Genomic DNA, 22,953 nt, shown 5'->3' with positions numbered 1-22,953 from the left:
GTAAAAGGTGAAAAAAAAACTCCATATAAGAAACTCCCAGAGAAATCACACCCAAAAAGTAGAAAAGAATAAGAAATGAGGGACTTCCCTGGTGGCACAGTGGTTAAGAATCCGCCTGCTAATGCAGGGGACACGGGTTCGAGCCCTGGTCGGGGAAGATCCCACTTGCCGCGAAGCAACTAAGCCCGTGCGCCACAACAACTGAGCCTGCGCTCTAGAGCCCGCGTGCCACAACTACTAAAGCCCACATGCTAGAACCCGTGCTCTGCAACAAAAGAAGCCACTGCAATGAGAAGCCCATGCACCGTAACAAAGAGCAGCCCCCGCTCTCAGCAACTAGAGAAAACCCGCGTGCAGCAGCAAAGACCCAATGCAGCCAAAAATTAAATAAATGAATAAATAAATAAATTTTACAAAAAAAGAATAAAAAATGAAAGATTTTATTTAGTCCTAAAGCTGAAAGTCTGAGCTTATTGCTTGCTCTCTCATACCCTCTCTGAGCCTGACATAACTTCTCCATAAAAATGGGCACAGCATCTACTTCACCTGACTGAAACAAGAGAGCTGGTCCAGGTAACTTTGAGATGCCCTCAGCTCTCATGATTTTACACTACCCACCATTATCAATCCATTGACTTAGCTATTGTTGACCCATTACTTGATTGATAATAAAATTAGAGACTGATAACTTTAAGGCAAAAAACAAACAACAATAACAAACTACCATACATACAGCAACCAACTATCCCATCTAACTCCTCCCAATATGTACTACAGGAAAGTGAGATAAACACATAAAGTCTCTCCCACAATGTTTGGCACATACAAGTACATGATAAATTTGAGCAAAATCCCAATTCAAAACACTGGCTAGATCCAAATTATTGAAGAATAAAACTGGGGTTCAGTGTTGACTTCAAGTGCTACATGAATCCACTGTCAGGTAATGAGTAAAATGTTTTCAATATTAAACATGTGGCATACAATGAAGCACATATTCACTCCATTCCTTATCAATCATACCCTTTGGTCCAAGAGACATGAGGCTCAGCAAAAAAGTTACTGGATAAAAAGCCATAATATCTGGGTACAAGCATCAGTTTTGCCACTTCCCTGTCTTGAGGCTTAGAGATGTATATTTTCACCATCTGAAAAATGGGGAGAATCACCTACCTTCTGGGCTTGTTACAGGGAATAAGTTAAGACTTGTGTCAAAGCACTTTATAAACTATAAAACATCATATAAGTATAATTATAATTATTGAGGATTAGGTACATCCAGACATGATGATTACAAAAAAAGCAACAACAATTATTAAGGACATTTTAAAAAATAGACTGGAGACTTCCCTGGTGGTCCCACGGTTAAGAATCGGCCTTCCAATGCAGGGGACACAGGTTCGATCCCTGGTCAGGGAACCAAGATCCCACATGCTGCGGGGCAACTAAGCCCGCGTGCTGCAACTGCTGAGCCCGAGCACCTCAACTTGAGAGAAGTCCGCACGCTGCAACGAAGAGCCCGCATGCCACAACTAAGACCCGACGCAGACAAAACTAAATAAATAAATTAAATTTAAAAAAAAAAGATTGTATAAAGGTTGATTTATTTTTTCAACAAACGTTTACCGACTTATTATTATTAGTTATCCCTGGCACTGATGGAGGAACCAAGGATACAAAGATTAAGAGACTGTTCCTGCCTTTAAGGAAGTCAAAAAGCACTGGGATATAAGAAAACAGGGCTTGGTAATTATAATAAAAACAGCTATTGTATACTGAACACCTACTACGTGTCAGGCTCTGAACTAAGCACATTACATACATTATCTCTTTTAATTCTTATACCAATCCTATAACATATTTTATAAGGGAAGAAGCTGAGCCTTAGAAAAGTTACGTAACTTAACCAAGATCACACAGCTGTGATGTGGAAAAGCTAGGGGTCCAAGTCAGGTCTGTCTGTCTGTAAACCCATTCTGTTTTTTATAATCTTAGAGTGGGAAAAACTTTTCTAAGCATCACACACACACAAAAAAAAAAGCAGAAATCATTAATGAAAATATTAACAGACCCTGTTACATTAAAAAAGTAACCTGATACAGTAAATGAAAAAAGCAAGGTGCAAAAACAATGTGTGGAGTATGCTAGTGTTTGTGTAAAAAGAAAGGGGGAGGAATAACAAGAAACTAACAGGGCAGGTGGAGAACAGGGAAGAGAGGAAGATGCTTCACTAAATATGTTTTTATAAATATAGCGTCACAACATCTGCTTATGAAAAGTAAAATGAGATAGTTTAAATTCTGTTTAACCCTATTCCAAAGTTATTTGACTCTGTGTGTGTGTGTGTGTGTGTGTGTGTCAGAATGACACCTATTATCATTTCACAAGGAGCAATCAACAAAAAACGGCTTGGGATAACATGAATTAGACCATTTCCTTGCTTAAAACAAGATGCTGGACCAATCAATTTTTGTAGGTTTCTTCAAACTCTGGGATACCGTTAAACCAAAGAAGTATTTATTATTTGCCTAAAATTAACACTGCAGAAAACAATTCATAGTGAAGCTAAAATTCAGTAAGGGTAAATGATCCCTACACCAACCTCAAGAAAATCAAATATAAAGGTTTCTTAAAACAGGCTTCCCAGGATTAAAACACAAAGCCTACCAGGGAACACTTACTCCCGACTACTCCTAGAGAGGGAAGTGCCAAGTAAGCATAAAGGAAAACTGTTCATCTACATGGATACCTGGGTATTGGTTAATCACAGCATTTTTATACAGCTGACAAAAATCACTAATGGTCCGTGATAAGCACCTCTCTGAAAGGCTTCTGCTCTGTGGACGCCACATGCCAAAGTTAACCAACTAATCTGCAACACTGTAAAACACAGCCAGCTCAGAGCCAAAATGTTGCAGCAAAAATATCTACTTAGTGTCACAACAGCAGCTAAAGACCTGTAACACAAAGTAAGCGGACAAAAGATGTGTATCTAATGAATAATGAGCGGCAGCTGGGGCGGGGAGGAGGCCATCAACAGAAATATCAACTTCTAAGCCCTGACACAGACCTTTTAAATATGACCAGCATCACTTCAAAGTCCAGGATGATACCAAGATTAGCCAAATTACCTCACTAAAAGTCACAAATCAGGCTATGGCTTCAAGTGTGAACACAACATACAAAACACACCATAAAATTTGTATGTGAGGATAGCAAACACAGACAAATAAGAAATGGGCCACCTAAGTGACAGGTGTAGAGCACTACTCTCCATTCTTCACACAAGGCCACCTCTGACCCCTCACAGAGATGTGCAGCCTAAGACCAGAGTCATACTTTCAAAACAAGTGCTACCGACTCCCCATAAGCTTTGTCAGCGCTCCCACTGTGAGAGGCAGCCACTGTGGAGACTTCCTGAAGTGCCAACAAAGTCCTCAAGGCCATCGTGCCAGCCACCGACAGTGACAGAGTTCCTGGAAGTCTGTATGAGGTGCAAGCCAATGAGCTCAGCTTTGTGGGTGCTGGGAGCCACCACAAGACGTCTCCCAATTTCGCCAGTTCTTGCTTTGAAATCACACGATCTTACTATCCCCTCCCCTAGAAACCAAGAAATAGCAGGTAAAAGCTGTCAAAGCCACATATTCAGACAGATCAGGGGACAAGCCAGTCTGACTAGGGGATAAGCGACCTCATTTGCAGATTCTTTTGCAAAGGATGGGGGTGGGGGAAGGCTGGGCAAGAAATGGGGGTGGGGAGGAAACTAAACAATTCCTGTCTTCTACCCCAAATTATTACCCACCTTCCTCAGAATTTTTATGGAGCACTGAACTTCAGAAGGAAAAAGAGACGGGGAAAAGAGGCAAAGAAAACTCAAGGCTGTAAATGTGACTGTACAAAAATCCCCGAGAGGATGACCTATGAAACTAAGCTCCCTGCAACAAGGGCTAACTATGCAGCTGCTTTTTTACTCGCCTAACCGTCCAAGATAAATAGAGCAGGCTCACAGAAGCCCACCAACTTCCAGGAAAATGGAACCAAAGTCCTCTTGACTCACGACAGGCCACATACCCCTGAAATAAATCCCTAAATGAAATCCATACAGGTCTGCTCTGGAAATCATCCTGGCTGACAGCAACGAATGCCCCCTCCTCCAAACAGCTGCCGATCTGCAGAGGAAAAAGCTGCTCAAAATAAAGCAACTGGAAGAACTTCCCATGAGCCTCAGTTCCAAAAGTGTTCCAACTCCAGCATGCGCTGGAGCCCACATGCAAACCCCACGGCGCCCCGAGACCACGTGTGCAGCTCCTCTCGTTCTACCAGCGTGGCTCCTGCTCCCCACCCCGAACCCCAAAGCTGAGAGACTCCCACAGCTTCCCCCGCCCATCCCTCACAAGAAATCATGCTTTGCTTGTGGTATTAACAATTTAGGATCCAGCTAAATCAATGCAGCCCCAAAGAAAAATAAACAGTATGCCTCCTCAAAAACCATATGCTTGGAATAAAATATCCAATACTCAGTGCAAAACCTCTTTTCCTCGGCAAAGCAGAAACCAGGGAACCAGCCCCTATATGGGAAAAGTCCCACATACCAGGGTATTATCCAGGGACTTAGGTCCCTAAAAAATCGGAGTATTATGGTTGAACACACCCATGTGGAAGTCTAAATTTCAAAGGCTCGGTTTCCACCCTTGGGAAAATAGGTTTCTAAGCAGTTACTCAACCATTATCATTTGGTTATTCAAAATTGTCATCTACTTCATAAGTGGTACTTATCATGTGTGCTGTGCCTTGAATCCTCAGCTGAAATTTCTAGATGCCACGTATGTGCAGAACACGTCAGAAGGAAGTGATATAACTGGTCTCTCTCATTCCCTTTTTAGAACCTGCTTTATTCACTCAGAATCCAAAAAGCCAGAGGCACTATAAAGTATGCCCATTTGCCTTTAAAGAGGCCCCAACTAAACTAGCAAGGGAAGTCTCAAGGCTGGAAAACAGGCGAGGATTACATAGGAGCACAAATCAGAAGCTGAAAGGGAAGGAGGTGGGGATAGCAAGGGCCAGGGAGAGAAGATTCCTGTAAAATACTTCTATGAATCTGTCTCCAAAGCTGAGATTTAAAAGATCTATATCAGGGACTTCCCTGGTGGCACAGTGGTTAAGAATCTGCCTGCCAGTGCAGGGGACACAGTTTCGAGCCCTGGTCTGGGAAGATCCCACATGCCGCAGAGCAACTAAGCCTGTGTGCCACAACTACTGAGCCTGCGCTCTAGAGCCCGCGAGCCACAACTACTGAGCCCGCCTGCTGCAACTACATAAGCCCACACGCCTAGAGCCCGTGCTCTGCAACAAGAGAAGCCACTGCATGAGAAGCCTGTGCACTGCAACAAACAGTAGCCCTGGCTCGCCACAACTAGAGAAAGCCTGCACACAGCAACTAAGACCCTACGCAGACCAAAAAAATAAAAATAAAAGAACGCATCAATTATCCTCATTTTCAAACATAGCCAAAGAATGATCTGAAAAATAGCATATATTCCGTGAGGTGTCTCAGTTGGGTATTTTTCCTGCATCCATAAAAACAAGCTATAATAGCTTATGAAATTCACTGGTTGGGAACGGAAAGGCTAAAGTCCACAGTCGATCAAATGGGTTTACTCCCAAATGGTGGTAATACATCTGAACTGCAACACTCCAGAATCTCTCAGCAGCACCGTAAAAGGTAGGTCAACAGCCTGCTCCAATGAACTGGAACAGGTTAGCTCTAATTGCCCCTTAATCGTGTGGTTCCTCTACTTTCCTCAGCCACCCCATCACAAAGGCACTTTTCATACATATGCACGTGCTCTCAATTAATATCTGAGCACAGGAAATGAAACATCAGGTTGCCATGCCCACCCGACACATTCGGCAGTTAAGTTCCACCCCAGCTCCGGTTTTCAAAGACCCCTCTCTCACCTTTAACCCTGATATCAATGGGAAGATCAGGTACCATTCACAAATCCCACAACACCTAGTCTTCAGAGGAGCTGGAAAGCAGACCAAGGACTAGACCCCCCAGGGAAAATCTGGAAAAACAATTAAAGCCATCTGCTGGCCCCAACCGAGGAGCAGGAAGACAAAGTTCACTTCAACAAGAACGACAGTTTCTTACTCCGGCCCAGGCACAGTGCGAGATCCTATGGATCCCAAAGGCTCCCCTGATCTCACAGTCTGGGGGGGGGTAGAGGGGCAGACAGTTGAACAAATGTTAATCTAAAAGTCCTAAAACAGAGGTCTGGACATGATGTTCTGGAAAGCTGCAAGAATGTGGGAGGGATGGGAGCAGTGACAAAAGGCATCCAGGAGGAATCAGTATCCCAACTTATTCTTGAAGATTGAGCCTTACAAATGAGAGAGAGATGTGAGGCAGGAATTTCAGGTGGAACAGAAACAAAAGCACAGAGGTATGAATGAGCCTGGGCAGCACAGCGTGCTCAGGAAGCTGCAAGTCCCTTGCCATGGACTTGGAGGTGGAGTGTAGAAAGAAGCTGGAAAGGCAGGCACAAGTCAGGCCAGAAGGACCTGGTAGGCCAAACGGAATGGACTTTATCCACAAGTCAAAGATAAGCTATCAAATCATTTTGAGCTCTTTTAGATGGATGAATCTGTTAGTAGTCAGGAAGGTGGGTTTGAAGAGTCCAGAAAGAGACCACAAGAGACAAATGCATCCCAGCCCAATTTCCACAAACAAAAATGAGAACAAAACGTGCCATCTATTGGATGCAATACATTTAACCAACAAACCTTATAAAATTTGGAACAAAATGACATTTTCGCCACTCCTGCATCCCAAGTACCACCAAAACAGCCAGTGCCTCTGTCACCCACACTCCCAGGAGAGATCCCACAGCTTCCTGAAATGTCCACATGCCCAATGCAGGGACAGTGACATTTCAGGAGTCCTTTTAGTCCTTAGCAAAGAAGAGAATGTCTCCTCTTCCTCTCATTGGAGAGACCACCATGACCAGGTCCATTCGCCTCCTCCACGTGGATGTCAAACCAATTAGATTTCCTGGTTTCACACAATGCTCATCTCAGGTAACTCCCAACTCCGGCACTTAATAAATCAGAAGCACATTAACCACTCCATGCTGATTGAGCAGTAAGCAGGAACTCGTTGAGTGCTGTGTAGCAGGTTATAAGGGAGGCAAGAAATAAACATTTACTGCCAAGCTCCATGACGGAACTTTAAATAATCTCAGTTTCTCATTATAGCAGCTCATCAGCGTATGCAGTAATTCCCCCAGTTCACAGATGTGTAAACAGGAGCTCAGATGTTAAATATCTTACCAAAGGTCATTCAGTTGGTTGGTAGGTGGAGGAACCAGGATTCAAACCCCAATATGAGAAATTCTAAATAGTGTTTCTTTCACTACACCATACTTCAAGTATGTATGGATAACAAACATAATGACATATTAAGGTTGGTAATAATAATAGCAACAGTATCTCCCCTTTAAAAATTGAGAGGGGAAGCACATTATACAGTCTCAGATGAAGGGATCACTCAGAGAAGACACAAATGAGTGATCACAACTGGAATCTTCAAATGCTCCAAAAAGGTCACTCCTGAGCATTAGTGGCCAAAAACTGTTCAGACTCAAATAATCAAAGCAACCTGACTATACTCCAGTGAAATATATCAAATCCTCCATACCCTTCCCCTCAGGGTCTCTTAGACAACATCTGAAAACACTCATGGCTGATTGCTTGCTCTCCCTGCGCTCTCTTAAATGATTTCTCAAACTACTTTACCACCCAAATTACAGAAATATGTCCAGGATTCACATGGCAGTTCTGATCCGATTTGCCCCAATCCTGGCTCAAGCAGCTTTGCACTACCCTCCTAACTAGATCAGCGCCAGCCAATGGGTTTATTCAGGCTGATCTGTGATGGATTAGATAATGAAACCTTAGCCATGTAAGCTGCCTGCTTGTACTGGGGCTGTGGGGGAGAAGAATAGGAAACTCAATACTCCTAGGGGCCACCTAAACACCACATGCACTGGCCATCCCTCCTCCATCTGTTTGCTCACGCTCCAATTACTGCCATTTCCTTTCCACCGACTTGCATGCTCTTCCCTTCTGTCTCTGAAGGAAGTACACATTTGCCCCAGAAAAAGATGTTTACCACGCTTTACAAATGCATATCAAAAAACAATTCAAACAAGTCCATTCACTAAAATGACCATCTTTATTTTTTCCACAAATTATTAAAGCCTGATATCAAACTGATGGCCTGAGAGATGCCAAACCAGAGATTCACTAGCAACATTCTTGTTTACACCAAGTAGTACATTGAATTTCTTTCCCAGCCCTGTAATCTTGAGGCCTGTCTGCATCAGTCTGCTTTATATCAAAATGAAAGTTAAATCTCTAGTTAGCTTTTTGTTGTGTTCACATGTCAGTATGATAGAGAAAAAAAAATGACAACGTGGCTAGAAAAACGGGAGAGGAAGTTAGGAGACAAATTCAACTCAGCCTAATCTCTTGAGTTGCCATGAAGAATAATTCTACTTTGAATTCAGATCTTTCTCCTTCTCAAAGACATTCCCAGTTTCACAATCACAAGCTTCCTTGTGAGGCTTGAAAGAAATTAGTAATTTTTACATGACTGTGCCTCAATTTCTCCAACTACAATATTTACCACTCTGGTAGTATTATGGGATGAATGTCTGTGTCCCCTCCCAAACTAATATCTTGAAGCCCTAGCCCACAGTATGATGGCATTTGGAGGTGGGGCTGTTGGGAGGTGATTAGGTCATGTGGGTAGGACCCCCATGTTGGGATTAGGACCCTTATAAGAAGAGGAAGAGATCTCTGTGTGTGTGTGTCCACTAGCATACATGGGGAAAAGGCCATGTGAGCCCAGAGCACACAGAGCAAGAAGGCAGCTGGCTGCAAGCCAGGAAGAGAGCCCTCACCAGACACCAAATCTGCCAGCACCTTGATCTTGGACTTCCAGCCTCCGGAACTGTGAGAAACAAATTTCTGTTGTTTAAGCCACCCAGTCTATGGTATTTTGTTAGGGTGCCTAAGCAGATTAAGACATGTAGAAATGAAAAATTCAATAATTTTAGTGAGATATAGTTCAAAAAATCACTTTGAAGGAAAGCACATCGTTTTTATAACTCTACCCAAATGGTAGCACCACGTTCAGTTTCAGCACCAAACGCTCGAAGTCCAAAGAGACATCCACCTAGGAGGAAAGAAACCCAGAACCAAGCAAATGGGAAGATAAAGTACTTCAAGAAATACAGTATCTACAGAGCAATTACAGGCTACCTGGAAGCCCTTCCCTGAGACCAGAAAGTCTTCCTGCTACTAGTGGCTGATTCACCACTAACATGAACAACTTCTGAACTCACTTAGCTACAATGGATTTATGACTCTATGGTCAGAAGCAGTTAGTTAGCCATGTAACAATCACATTCCAACATTTCACTACCATAAAGAATTTTGCTGAAAGCTAGAAATAATAATTAAGGTGCACCTTGCCTTATGAAGCAGCTAAGTTCCTAGAAAGTTGCACAAAAATTGAATTTTTGCTCATCAAATTGTTTATATTCACTAGAAGAGCTGAACAAAAGAATTTATTCCCCGGTATGTTTAATAAAGCCCAAATTTTTCACATATATCAGACTTGCTTAAAGTGAAACAAACCTCTAATATCTATATATATAACTCACTTAACTTTCTACCAGGTTAGAGTACAATATTTCCAAATACCCCCTTTAACAACTAACTACATCTCTCAAGCTGTGTTTCAGTTTTCAGGTTGAATTTGTCTCTTCCCTCCTACTCTACAGTGCAGGGTTCTCTAATTCTAAACTGTTTCCAGGGCTGTGTGAACTCCTCTGCCATCCACATAAAGCTTCTGGATACTGGCCTTGAAAAGGAGTGACCCGTCCTCTCCTCTCTAGGGTTCCTTCCTAGCATAAGGATTATAACAGAAGCACCACAGACTCTCTTGTGTCCCTGGTGCTCCACTTGGGGAAGTAATGATTTATCCCAAAAGTTTAGTGGCTGTAACTCAACAGGGTTGGAATCTGCAGCTTAGAGCTGTAGCTCTAAGCCATAGTCTTGGGAAATTAACTCCTGTTTAAAAAAAAAAAAAAAAAGGATTAATCCTTTGACACTCAAAAGATTGGGGAATTTCTGGAAAGAACTTTCACCCCTAAATTTCATGATTTTTTTCTATCCCTTAATTATTTAAAAAAGGTAAAATTTCAACTTCAACCTAACAGGCATTGAGCACTTACTATGTGCCCAAAACTGTGAGGTATTACAAAGGATAACTACGAAGAAAATATAGTTCCTGTCTTCTAGAAGCTTACAGCATCACTAGGGAAGCAAGAATAAAACAATGAAAGGACAATACAAGATGATGCATAATTTAGCATCAACACAAACAGGAGGCAAGAGGAGGGTCTGACTGGTGTGAACTAAGCTGTCAGGGAAGGCGTCCCAGAAGAGCTATGACCTCCGAGAAACTCCATTTGTGTTAAGATATAAGAAAAAAAACATGTGCTTTAAGACAAACCCATATACCAAAAAGCAAGTTACTCTAGATTTTTTATGTGTATGTTTACGTGGGCCTATAGGCATGTCTACACCGCTGATATTTCCTAAAACTGCCTCACCCCTGCTCGTTCTCCTCCAGCTACACTGGTTTCTTGTTCTCAAACACATCAAGCGCACTCCTCCGTCAATGCCTCTGTACCCACAGTTCTCTGCCTGAACGCTCTTCCCTTAAATATCTGAACAGGCCCATTCCCTCAGGTCATCCAAAGGTCACCTATCAGAGACGCCCTAACCATCCTCCTCACCACTCTCTACCCCTTCCCCTGTTTTATTTTTCTTCTTAGCACTTAGGACCACCAAATAATAGTTGATTTCTTTACTGTCTGTCCCTTTCAATTAGAATATTAGTTCCATGAGAGCGGAGTCTTTGTTTTGTTTACTACCATATTTCCTGGGCTCTAAAACAGGGCCTGGCACTTAGCAGCTGTTCAATAAACATCAGTTAAATGAATATTAAATATCCTATCCTTCTTATCAGAATGATAGGAAGGTCCCAGGGATGTAGGTGACCTAGGCTTAAATTTTATCTTTTCATGAACATTATTTTTCCTTTACTCCCAATTATACTTCAAATTTCAACCTCCCCATAAAACTTTCCTTGACCATTTTGACAAGAATGACCACCTCTTTCTTCTGGCCCCAGTGGCACAAATCCTCTGCATGCTTTGGCTCTAAATTTTGCAATGTCTTGCGACACACATCTACCCTGTGGTATCTCTACTTCCATTCCTCTGGAACTTACCAAAAAAATTCACATATATATATATACATATATATATACATATATATATGATATGCATACATACCTATGTATGATACACATACATATACGTACCCACACACGTGCACTTTTTTCTTTTTTTATAACTTTTCACCCATTTTGGCTCCCCACCTAGATTGCAGACACCAAGTACCTTAGGGTGAGGGAACTTGACATATTTTTTTAGAGATAACTTAGAAATCATCCTGTACCAACACTGTATTTTACAACCAAGGAAACAGAGGCCCCCAAAGAAGGGATTTTCCCAGAACCATACAGGTAGTTGAAGGTAGGGGGCTAAATCAAGGATGATCTGAATACCTGTGTCACATGGTATATTGGAACTACAACAATGAGAATGCATAAACTGAAAAATAAATAAAGATCCACAAGTACACAGAGTGAAAAAAGGATTCTCTGTGGGATAATTCTAAGTTGCCCATCTGTACCCAAAGGACCTAATCCACTGCTTCCTCTGCATACTCCAAAGTCCCTATACACTGCTCCATTTCCAAATACTACTATCCTCGGCCAATTTGAAGGCAACCAGCAAACAATGGGCCCCAGAAGGAAAGGTGGGGAAGGCAGTGGGAGTCTCACTATTAACCACGATTGACAGAAACGATAAATGAATACAGACAGACACAGATCTATGCACACACCAAGCAGAACATGCTCACCAGCACCCACATCCAATCTTCTCTCCTCGTCATCCAGTGTTAACCCACCTCACCTTAAGTCTCCCCATATTCCTCTATATTTTCTCCATGGCCCGAGCTTTTACTTCTCACAAGCCCTCTGCCTGAGGGAGTTCAAATGGAGAACAAAAGGAGGCAAATGAAACAAAAGAATTCAAAAATAAACACCAAGAGGGTCACTTTACCCAAGTCAACACAAGTAATAGAGCGGCCTCTGCAAGGGAGACCAAGAAGCGCACAGCAAACATGCCAGGCTTAAATACAGCTCCGTCTCTAACACAGGAAGTCAGACAGAGCCTTGAAAAGCAGAGAGAGAAGAGCACAGGAAGTCTTTTAGCACTGCAGAGATTTCCAAGAGTGCTGTAATGGAGAGAGCACAGGAATAGGAATTAGAAGACTAGGCTTCTAGCTCTAGTTTTACTACCAGCTAAGTGAGTGGCCCTAGGCAAGTCACTAGTCTGCTCTGGATTTTTGATTCCCCATCTGTACAATGAGGTAGTTAAAACATTTTGGGACTTGAATAAAAAAAGATGAAAACTGTTGACTTTCTCCCACCAAAGAGTTCTATTTTGCATAAGAATCTTCCAAGTCTATCCAGGTTAAGAACTCCAGTCAAAGATGATGGATGATGTCTCTGGTCCCTTCTATCTCTAACATTCTGTGATTCTAAGAGAATTAGGCAGAAGTCTAAACGACTGCTGGTAGGTAAGCCTCACCCTTTCATAGTAAGTATGTTCTGAACAGAGACCAAATCCTAAAACCTGGGAAGGTTTCACGATCTTCCTCCAATTACGAAGTCAACTGACATCGTCACTACATTTGCCAGTCCCTATCCAAATCAACCAGCTTCTCCCTGAGTCCACAACTCAGAATCCAGTCTTCTAACAACCCTATAAATTTTCTTTTATACCCCAGGACATTAAAGAACTTGTAGGTGCCCCAGCTATATAAAATGCAACTGGCAAAGTACAGGAGGGGCAGGTCCTGTGTCGCCAGACTCAGTAGCTCCACAAAGTTAATGAGCTCGAGCACCACGGCGTCCCCTAACACTACCCAACTCCTCGTACTTCTCACACTCCTTGTGGAACTGATTTAACCCACAATCTAAGCCACATCCCCTTTGGGCTCTCGAGGAGGTTTCTCGCTTTTCACTCCTCTCCTTTCTATGTCGCTCCCCTTCTCCATCCCAGTTGCGTGTCGAGGGGCTGACAAAAAGGTACTCCCTCTTTGCGGAAGGTTTCCCACCACTCTCTCCCCGTCCTTGACTGGGTCTCCGGCTCTCTGGACACCAGACCCAGGATCTCTTGGCTTCCACCCCACCCCAAGGAACTAAGGAAGGGTTTGAAGAAATGGAATCCATCTCAAGCATGTTCAATTTCCTCCCAACACCTATTCATGCGACGTGGCCCCCCGTCCCCTCAGGGATCAGGACCCTCCGGGGCACACCAGGTTCCACCTGCACCCTTCGCGTCCAAGCCGGGGCTCGCCCCACCTTCCAAGCAGGCCCCGACCGGCCCCCTCCCACCTCCAAGCCGGGACCCCGGGCAGCCCTCCCCGCTCCAAGCCCGGGAGCCCCGAGCCGCCCCGCGGCCCCCGCGCCGCACCCCCGCGGTAACTGGGCACCCGCCCCGCATGGTCACCTGCATCCCGCCGCCGTCGGCCGCCGCCTCCTCGGTGCGCGGCCGCTTGCTCAGGCCGGGTTCGGCTCCGTCTCCTCCCCCTCCGGGCACCGGCAGCTCCAGCTCCGACTCCCGCTTCATCCCCCGGGCAGCGGCGCCGGGCCCGAGCTGAGGCGGCTGCTGCGGCTGGGCGCCTTCCGCCATCCGCCCGCGCCCCCCTCGCCTCCGGGAGCCCGGCGACCCGCCACAGGCCACCTCCCCCTGGGCCTCGGCCCCGACTGTCGCGACAGGCGGGCGCGCGCCTGCCCCCGCCCACGCGTGCGTACGTGCGTGCGCGCGCGGGCCCGGCTCCCCCTCGCCGGTGGCGGGCGGTCGCCGCTGGTCGCTGGCAGGCCGGCTTCCCGACTCGGGGCAGCCGGCGGGTCGCGACGGGCACTCGTTCGCGCCCCTACGCGCACACACGATCTCCGGCCCGGCCCGGCCCGCCACGCGCCCCGCCTCGCGGACTCACGAAGCTAGCCCGCCAGCCCGCGCTCGTTCCCTTACACTGGCCCTCGCCACACGCCGGGCCGAGGGAGGAAGGGGGCGGTCCGGGCTCCCTAGGCGTGGGGAGGGGTGTTTATTTGCCGTGAGGTGGGGCTCGAGGCCGGAACGAGCTGACTGGCTGGGATCCTCCGACCCGCCACTGTGGCAGCCCCGGGAAGGCGGGGAGAGAGAAAGAAGGAGGGAGGGCCCGGGATCTGGGACTCCAGCCCGCGCGGGAGGCCGGGGCGGCGGGGGAGGAGGGAGGGGGGCGGCGGCCGAGCCCGCGGAGGGGGCGGGGCCAGCGCCCCTCGGCAATCTCCGCCGCCTCCGCTCCGGGCGCCCGAGGGAGGCCGGGAAGAGATCGGGGGAGCTCGGGGATTTACGGCGCGGTCGAGGGATCGTCCTGGAGGTACCGCGCGGCTGGAGTTGCAGGGCGGAGGGGGCGGAGTCTGTTTCCCTAAGGGCGGGGCCACAGCCTAGAAAGGGCGGAGCTTGAGAGGCCCGAGGCCGCGTAGCATCTCCCTCTGGCGGGACTCGCTGTGCAGAGTTGTGCAGAGAATTCGCCCATCTGGCCGCGTCGGTTCCAGGCGAGAGAAGAGGCGCTCTGGGGGAGAGAGGTCTTTGCTTGCTCCCTCTCCCGCAGGAGAATGGGGATCTCGAGTTGGAAGGTCCAGGAATGAAGCCACCACTACAGGCCTCTCTCCCCAGTCCTGAACGCCTTTACTCTAATCATAATTATTATCACATTTGTGGTCATCTTAATAATACCTGATGTCTGTAAGAGCTTCACAGTTTGCACAATGGATTCACAGACCCGTTCTGGAGACGGTGGTATAAGCAGAGTAGATACCATGATCTCTGTTTCATTGATGGTGAACCTGAACCTTGGTTAAGTCCTGCAGATAAAAACTGGCAGATCCATATCTCAGGAAAACAGATCATATTCTCTTTCTTTGCACCTTGCTGCCTAACACTTTATTGCTTATCAACTTCGTGCAATTAGAGATATTTGTGCAATAGCTTCTCTTTCTTACCGACTGTAAGGGCTAAGGCAGCATCCACTTTCTCTGGGTTCCATGTCGTGCCCACCCCTGTTCCATCGATTGCAAAATGATGAGATGATTTAGATCATTGGTTTGAAAGCAGGGACGATTTTGCACCTACCCCTCTCCCCCAGGATATCTGTCAACATCTGGAGATATTTTTGGTTGTTACACCTGGCGTGGGTTGGGGAAAGGGGTGCTGCTGGTGGATAGAGACCAGGATCGACTGGGAAAGTTGCTCAACATCATACAGTGAACAGGACAGTTCCCACAACAGTTATCCAGCCCAAAATGTCAATAGTGCTGAGGTTTAGAAACCCCGGGTTAGATGATTTCTCAGGTCATTTCCAGATAGGCCTATGATTTATCCTTTGAACTTGGGTTTAACCTGACTAGTGCTGGAACAGTCCAGTGATAAAGATTCCTGCTTGGAGTCAGACCAACCCAGGTTTGAATCCAGGCTTTACCACCTACTGCCCATGTGATGTTGAACCACTGATGACTTAAGAATTTCTATATTGAAGGGGATTAGGGCCTGCAGACGGGGTGCAAGGGAAGACTGGAGGACTTGTCTTAAAGCTGAGTTTTCATAGCAGGCACATTGTTTTAACTAGGCTATGTTATGGACCAATAAAAATAGTCACGTTTTAGCTCTGTCACTTACAAGTCATGGTGCCCTGTGAAAGCTACTTAGCCTTTCTATGCCTCAGTTTCTTCATCTGAAAACTAGGATAATAATAGTACCTTTCTGAAAGGATTATTGTGAGGGTTTACATGACTTATCACACATTAAGAACTTTGAACAGATTGGCCTATGGGAAGCACTCAATAAATGATAAGAATGTATCATTATCACTACCACTGTGTTTTTTAGATTACATAAGGTGGCTTTGTGAGGCTGCTAGAGATTAAGATGGTCAGACAAAGCTCCCCAAGTCAACCTTTAGTACAACCACTGTTGGGCAAATCAAGTATTTTCACCAAGCCTTCAATTCCTTGTCTGTAAGATGGCAATAATTGTCACAATGTTGTTCTAAGGAATAAACGAGACAAAATAAAGTACTTAGCACAGCGCCTAACATATAGTAACTGCTTAATAAATGGTAAATATTTATCATGTAATTTGTTTAGTGACAGTAAGCTACTGGCTAGGGACCCATGGGGCTGGAAAGAGAAGCTTAGACATCTCTTAATACCGCTATTTGGGCCTCTGGGTTGGGAGTGCAAGTACCTGCAAGCTTGTTCTTGAGCTCCAACCTAAAGCAGCTGGTACTCCACAGCAGACGGAGCCTGATCCTGTCCAACCAAGCATTATGTATTTAAAGAAAAACTGGGATGTTTCCTGATGGACTGTGGAACAACAATGGCTATTTTTTTTTTAACCTAGGGATATCAGTGTTCGATTTTCCAAAAAGTTTACTTTCTAGACTGGTATCTTAAGAATTCTTTTCCCTTCCCCACCTATCTTGCCAAAATACTGGAATCTAAATGATGCTAGGTCCTTCCTGGGCTGCTCCATGACCCAGCAAGAAATAAGATTTGGGATCAGGGCTGCTTGTGACTCAAATTATTGTTATCCAAGTAGCATACATGTCCCCTAAGAAATAGAGCGATGTGGTATGGGAATGTTTGAATGACCAGGCAGAACAAAGAGAAATTGGACCCTGCCTTGTAAACACACATTAAGCAACTAGGGAGGGAGAGAATAGAAGCCTATAAATAGTGGAAGAGGCCAAATGCACCCATGACGGCACAAAGACCAGGATCATTTCTCTCATATATATCTGCAGCTACCTGTTTGGGAACAAGTGGTTATAAAACATTACAGAGGAAGAGGACAATTTTAAAATATTTTCCTAGAAAGAATTTTGAGCTGCAGAAACTATGGAAGTCCTAACATTTATTCATTTATCCACTCAACAAACTATGGGCAGGAGTCTAGGATACCAAAATGAGTAAGGAGCTCACAGTCTAGGGAAGAAGGGATGAGCAAATAAAAACACAATTGTGGGTGGGAGGGAGGGAGACGCAAGAGGGAAGAGATATGGGAACATATGTATATGTATAACTGATTCACTTTGTTATAAAGCAGAAACTAACACACCATTGTAAAGTAATTATACCCCAATAAAGATGTTAAAAAAAAAAAAAACACAATTGTAACGCATCACGATAAGGAGGTCACCACTCACAGTGGTCAAGCACACGGACTCGTGTCAAACAGACATGGGTTTGAATCTGGCATGGCCATCTCTCTGATCTTGGACAAGAAAGATCCTTCGCATCTCTAAGGCCCAGTTTTTTCATTTGTGTGACAAGCACTGATAACAACCCAATCTTCATTCTCCTCTTATTCTTTACTAGCAGAACCTCAATTTTGTTCAGGGCAGAAATCTTCCCAGCTTTAAAAAGAAAAACTAGAAAGAATTCTCAAGCTCCCTGGCAGGTGAGGGTGGCCACGTTGCACAGTTCTGGCCAGAGAGAGAGGTAGGTAGGGGATAGCATCCCTTCCCAACTAATAAGACAAAACCATAAGGCAAAGACAAACATAAGACAAAACCCTTCATCTTTTGCTTTTTGTCATTTATCCTTCCTCCCGCCCGAAACACAGATGGGAAAAATGACAGCCCTCTTGTGTCCACAGTAACAAAAACTACAGGCTAGGAATGGTACTATGTAGCCACCATAGCAGCCCTAGCCCATCCACCTCTAATTTATCGTTATTTGAGCAAAATAAGTTCCCATTTGCTTAAGCCACTGTGTACAGGTTTCTACATGCAGCCAAACTTGACTCCTCACTGATATAATCTGTAAACTGAGGATAATAATAGTACCTCCCCCCACCCCGTATTCTTTTGAGTATTAAATAATGCATGTAAAGCACTTAGCATGACACCTGGCTCATGGACACACTCAATAAATGGTAACTTAGACCTTTTTACTACCATTATCACTCCTGTTGTCCTTATTAATATGATGAGTATATGTGCCAACAGCTATAGGAGTGTATAGGAAGATGTAATTCCCCTTGCCTGGGGGAGACAGGACAAGCTTCACCAAGAATGTTATGCTTGATCTGGGTCTTTAAAAATGAGGAGGAGTTTCCCACAATATGGTTGCTGATAAAAAGTGAGCACATTCTTGGGTGCCTGCAAGGACTTAGGAGGCATTCAGCACTGCTCACCAGGAGAAAACTCTGATAAGCTGATAATAGTGCCTGGATCAGGTCAGAGGACCGGAAATGGAGTCCGTTGTCTTCAAACTGTGACTGGGAGAGGTAAGTGGGTGGCAGAGCACCTAGCCACGGGGCCTTTGTGGGCCCATAGCAGACAAGAGATTGTATGAAAGATCTATTCAAACACCCGTTATTGTTAACCCTATACTCTGGTTACTGACAGCCATCAGATGAGCTGTTGGTGTAAATCTCTGTATTTAGAAGCTCTTTGAGAACATGAGTGTTTTCTTAATCCCTTCCTTGATGTCTGTGTACCTAGCACTGAGCACAGAGCTTGACACAAAATATGTGGCTATTCCAACAACCCTGAAGATATTCAAATACACAGACCTTCATCTCACATCCCCTGGAAGACCAGATAAAGACCCAGAGCAGAGCAGAGCCTCTTGGAAATGCTATCTTAATCATGGACTCTTCTAAATAGAGGCAGAGTGCTCGAGGCCTGAAATCCTTCCCCCAAAATGTATTATCTCTTTAATCAGAGAGAGAAGAGTAGATATAAATAGAAGAGAGCATTTTCTACTCCAAAGCTTTCTTTTCCCAAAAAAGAAAGACGGAGAATACCCTTGATAATTCATCAGCCGGATGAAGGGGAAACCACTCCTGCCATGTGGCTGGCTGATCCAGGAGCAGATACAGAGCCTAATGAGAAACTGAGTTCAGCAAAGGAGGAATGTCTGATGTTTAAGCCTCATTAGGACTGTAAAACCAGCCGTCCAGACACAAACTCGGCCATTGACTTTGACCTCACTTCCCTACCTCCCTCTGCTCGTGGCATTATTGAACCTGGGTTTTTCCTATAGGCCAGAACCTTGCCAACCCTTTTGCCCTTCACATAATGTGTTTGTCTGGTTTCTATTTCTGTAGTTTGATGAAGGATGATAGCAGGGTATTGAGTGGTTGTTTTTCATTTAGTGCCGTCACCGCCCTCACCCTGCCCCCTAACCCCCGCCCTCCTCTCAAGTTGGGTTTTCATTGTCTGTTTTGTGCCTCATTCTCGGTTGTTATTGCTTCCTTACAGAGTGGGGAAAACATTTTATTTTGTTTTATTTTATTTTCCAGGCCCTGGTATACATAGCCAGATATATGCATCTTTCCCGCAAAGAATTATGGTGTTTTAAAATTGGAAATGACCTCAGATGAGAAAAGCAGGGAAGGTCAGATATTCACTGAGACCCGAATACATGCCAAACCCTGAAGCAGGAGACTTTTTCGCATTTAATCCTCACAACGTGTCCGCCAAACAGGTGGTACTACATCTCATTTTACAGATGAGAAAACTGAGATCCAGAGAGGTGAAACAACAAGCTCAAGGTCATACAGAATGGTTACTGACAAAGGAACTCCCGTCCCCCTACTCCAAGCCCACCGTCCCTTCCATGCCTCAGCTTGTCTTTGCAGACGTTTTAGGGCGTTTTAAATTGGGAAGATACAAATCTCATAGGGAAGACGGGAAGAAAAGTATAACTTTTTGTTTTCTGAAACAGAACATGACCATCTTGATCCTGCATTCCACCTGGGGCATAAGCTCCTGGATCTTTGTTGCATCAGGACATTAGGTCTTTGTCGTATCCGGCACCTGCTCAAGGATCTTGCTCCGGGGCGCTGTCTGGATGTCAATATCCATCTGACTGGCCTCTGCTGAGCTGTCCTGCCTGCTCCTCAGTTATTGATCCACCCAGAGAGCAGCTTACCCAGGGCTTCTCCAGGAAAGGCTCTGTCCTATCAACTTCACACCTCTGTCAAGGGCATTGGAAACCCCCCCACCCCCCCACCCCCACACCCCCACACCCCACCCCCCCACCCCCCAGCCCCCAGCCCCCCAGCCCCCCCCCAACCCCCCCCCCCCCCCGCTCGGTCCCCTGCTGTGTAGACACAGAGGAAGCATCCCTACTTCTCACACCCTTGCTGGAGGGGAACCCTGAAAAGGAGGTGAGGCACAGACCTCCTCTCCTTCCAGATACTGCAGGATACCACATATACTGCTCTGTTTCTCCCTGTCTCCTCCTGAGGCTCCATCTCAGAAGAGGCAGGGATCCTCAGAGACCCACATGAGGCTCCAGCTCTGATCTCCTCTGGACTCACCTCTTTCTCTCCTCAACCCTTGCCACATTTGCCTCTCCTGGGTGAAGGCAAAAGACTGGTCCTGGCTGATTCCAATCCTGGAGAAAACCTCTAGATTTTGCAGGGTGTAGATTTCATGACCAGAGCCATGCAGGATTTAGACTTTGGGAGTTAAAAAGACCAGGCTTTTAAAACACAGAGACTTTTCTCGCAAGCTATATGTTTCAAAAGTCTTTTGAAATTCAAAAGCTTGGCCCTGACTCTCCTTTCTCTTTTCCTTTCCACTGTAACAGCTTTATTCCTGAAAGGAAGGGCGGGTGGGAATAGTAGAAGATACCAGGGAGAGGGGGGAGAGAGAATATGAGTTGATATTTCTGTGGCAAAGACAATGTCTGCACCGTTTCATCGTCCACTGAACACAGATACAGTTCTCAGCCTCCTTTGCAGTTAGGATGGGGACATATGACAATGTTCTGGCCAATGGAATGTGGGTAGAAGTTTCAAACCTGGCCCCTGAAAATATCCCTGTCTATCCTGTAGTCCTCTTTCCCCTCCACAGCAGCGGTGGAGGCCATGAGCTAAAGAGATAACATCATAAGAGGAAAAGGAGCCTGGATGCCTGAGTCATCAATTGGAGGAGAGCTGCAGAAGACTGTGATGTGAGCAGAAATGAAACTTAATTATATTAAGACACTGAGGTTTATTTAGGTTTGTGTGTGTGTGTGTGTGTGTGTCTCTGTGTGTGTGTGTGTCTGTGTGTGTGTGAAACGGAGCAGGACCCTATGGTCCTTGCTCCACCCCCCACACTGGTCCTCAGCCTGCCTTTCGTCTGTGGAAAAACTTTAGCCAAAGAATAAGTTTAATCAGAGAAGTGGGAAAATGCAGAAACAAAGGAAAACCGTCAAAGGAAACCAAATAATAATAGTTTAGTCACTAAGCAAAGTCAAGGACTTTTAGTTCCTCCTTAAGGGCTGTAGACAATATCCTGAGCCATGTCCTGTGAGCTGTCTTGTGGATACTGAAACCCCCGCCAGGTGGTAGAAGAGGTTAACTACATGATGACCAGGCTGTAGCCATGACACAAGCTGCCACAATTCTGAGAATTGGCCTCAAAGAAATGGAAACAAACCGGACCTGGAACTGAAGATTAACTGTACCTAAAACAATCAAGATGACGCTGATCAGACCACCAATGACCAATTTCAAGATGACTGTCAGAGCTGACTGTATTGTTTCTGCATGTACGCCCCTCCCTCTGTGTATAAAAGCTCTTGCCCCTGATTGTCAGGGGCAGAGGACAGGGGTGGGTGTGGGGGGTGGGGCGGGGAGTCGGCCTTGGGACAGACATCCACACCCACCCACCCCACCCATCCCCAGTTGCCGGCATCCACAATAAAGCAAACTTTCTTTTCCACCAACCTGGCCTCTTTATTGGCTTTTGAGCAGCGAGCAGCCAGACCCCACTTTCGGTTACGTGTGTGTGTCTGTGTATGTGTGTGTTTTACAGCAGCTTTCATTACTTACCCTAACAAAATAACTAAATATTTTTCTACTTCATAATCAATGTGTAAAAAGGCCAGTGGTGGAGAAGCAGAATCCTGACCATTTTGATTAAAATCTATGATATCGGGGCTTCCCTGGTGGCGCAGTGGTTGAGAGTCTGCCTGCGGATGCAGGGGACGCGGGTTTGTGCCCCGGTCCGGGAAGATCCCACGTGCCGCGGAGCGGCTGCGCCCGTGAGCCATGGCCGCTAAGCCTGCGCGTCCGGAGCCTGCGCTCCACAACGGGAGAGGCCACAACAGTGAGAGGCCCGCGAACTGCAAAAAAAAAAAAAAAAAAAAAAAAAATCTATGATATCGAAGGTACTTAAAATGACACCAATTCTAATAAAATATTAAGTATTATCTTTGGACAATATACAAAGCTAGACATTGAAGGAGAAGTGATGGGAAAGAAAACAAGAATGATATCTTGATAAAATAGATTAATAACAAGGACCTACTGTATAGCACAGGGAACTATGTTCAATATTTGTAATAACTTATAATGGAAAAGAATCTGAAAAAGAATATATATATTATATATAGTATATTATCATATATTATATATAATACACGACATAATATATATTATATACATATTGTATATATATAATATATAAATTGTATGTTATATATGTTGCATATATAGTATATAGCATATATGGTATATATAGTATATATAATATATAATATAATTATATTATATACTGAATGTTATATACGATATATTATATTACATAGTGTATATTTTATATACACTATATTATATATAGTGTATATATTATATATGTATAATATATATATAACTGAACCACTATGCTGTACACATGAAACATTGTAAA

At 45.0% G+C, this 22,953-nt stretch overlaps 1 protein-coding gene across 10 annotated transcripts in view; it reads right to left on the bottom strand.

Moving 5' to 3' along the window:
* Positions 1-14,682, bottom strand: part of RBFOX2 (RNA binding fox-1 homolog 2) — a 262,837-nt gene extending 248,155 nt beyond the window's left edge. For 9 of the 10 annotated variants that reach the window (XM_079936667.1, XM_079936675.1, XM_079936670.1 and 6 more), the window contains exon 1: positions 13,725-14,682. In XM_079936667.1, coding sequence (XP_079792793.1) covers positions 13,725-13,907 — 183 coding nt within the window. In that variant the 5' untranslated portion in view covers positions 13,908-14,682. The remainder of the gene's footprint in view (positions 1-13,724) is intronic. The other variant, XM_079936668.1, reaches the window with a different exon arrangement.
* Between the last annotated feature and the right edge of the window lie 8,271 nt (positions 14,683-22,953).

This window comes from Stenella coeruleoalba, assembly GCF_951394435.1.
Source record: "Stenella coeruleoalba genome assembly, chromosome: 11".
NCBI classification, from domain to species: Eukaryota; Metazoa; Chordata; class Mammalia; order Artiodactyla; family Delphinidae; genus Stenella; species Stenella coeruleoalba.
Note: the sequence above shows the minus strand (reverse complement) of the source record. Positions and strands in the feature narration are given on the sequence as shown.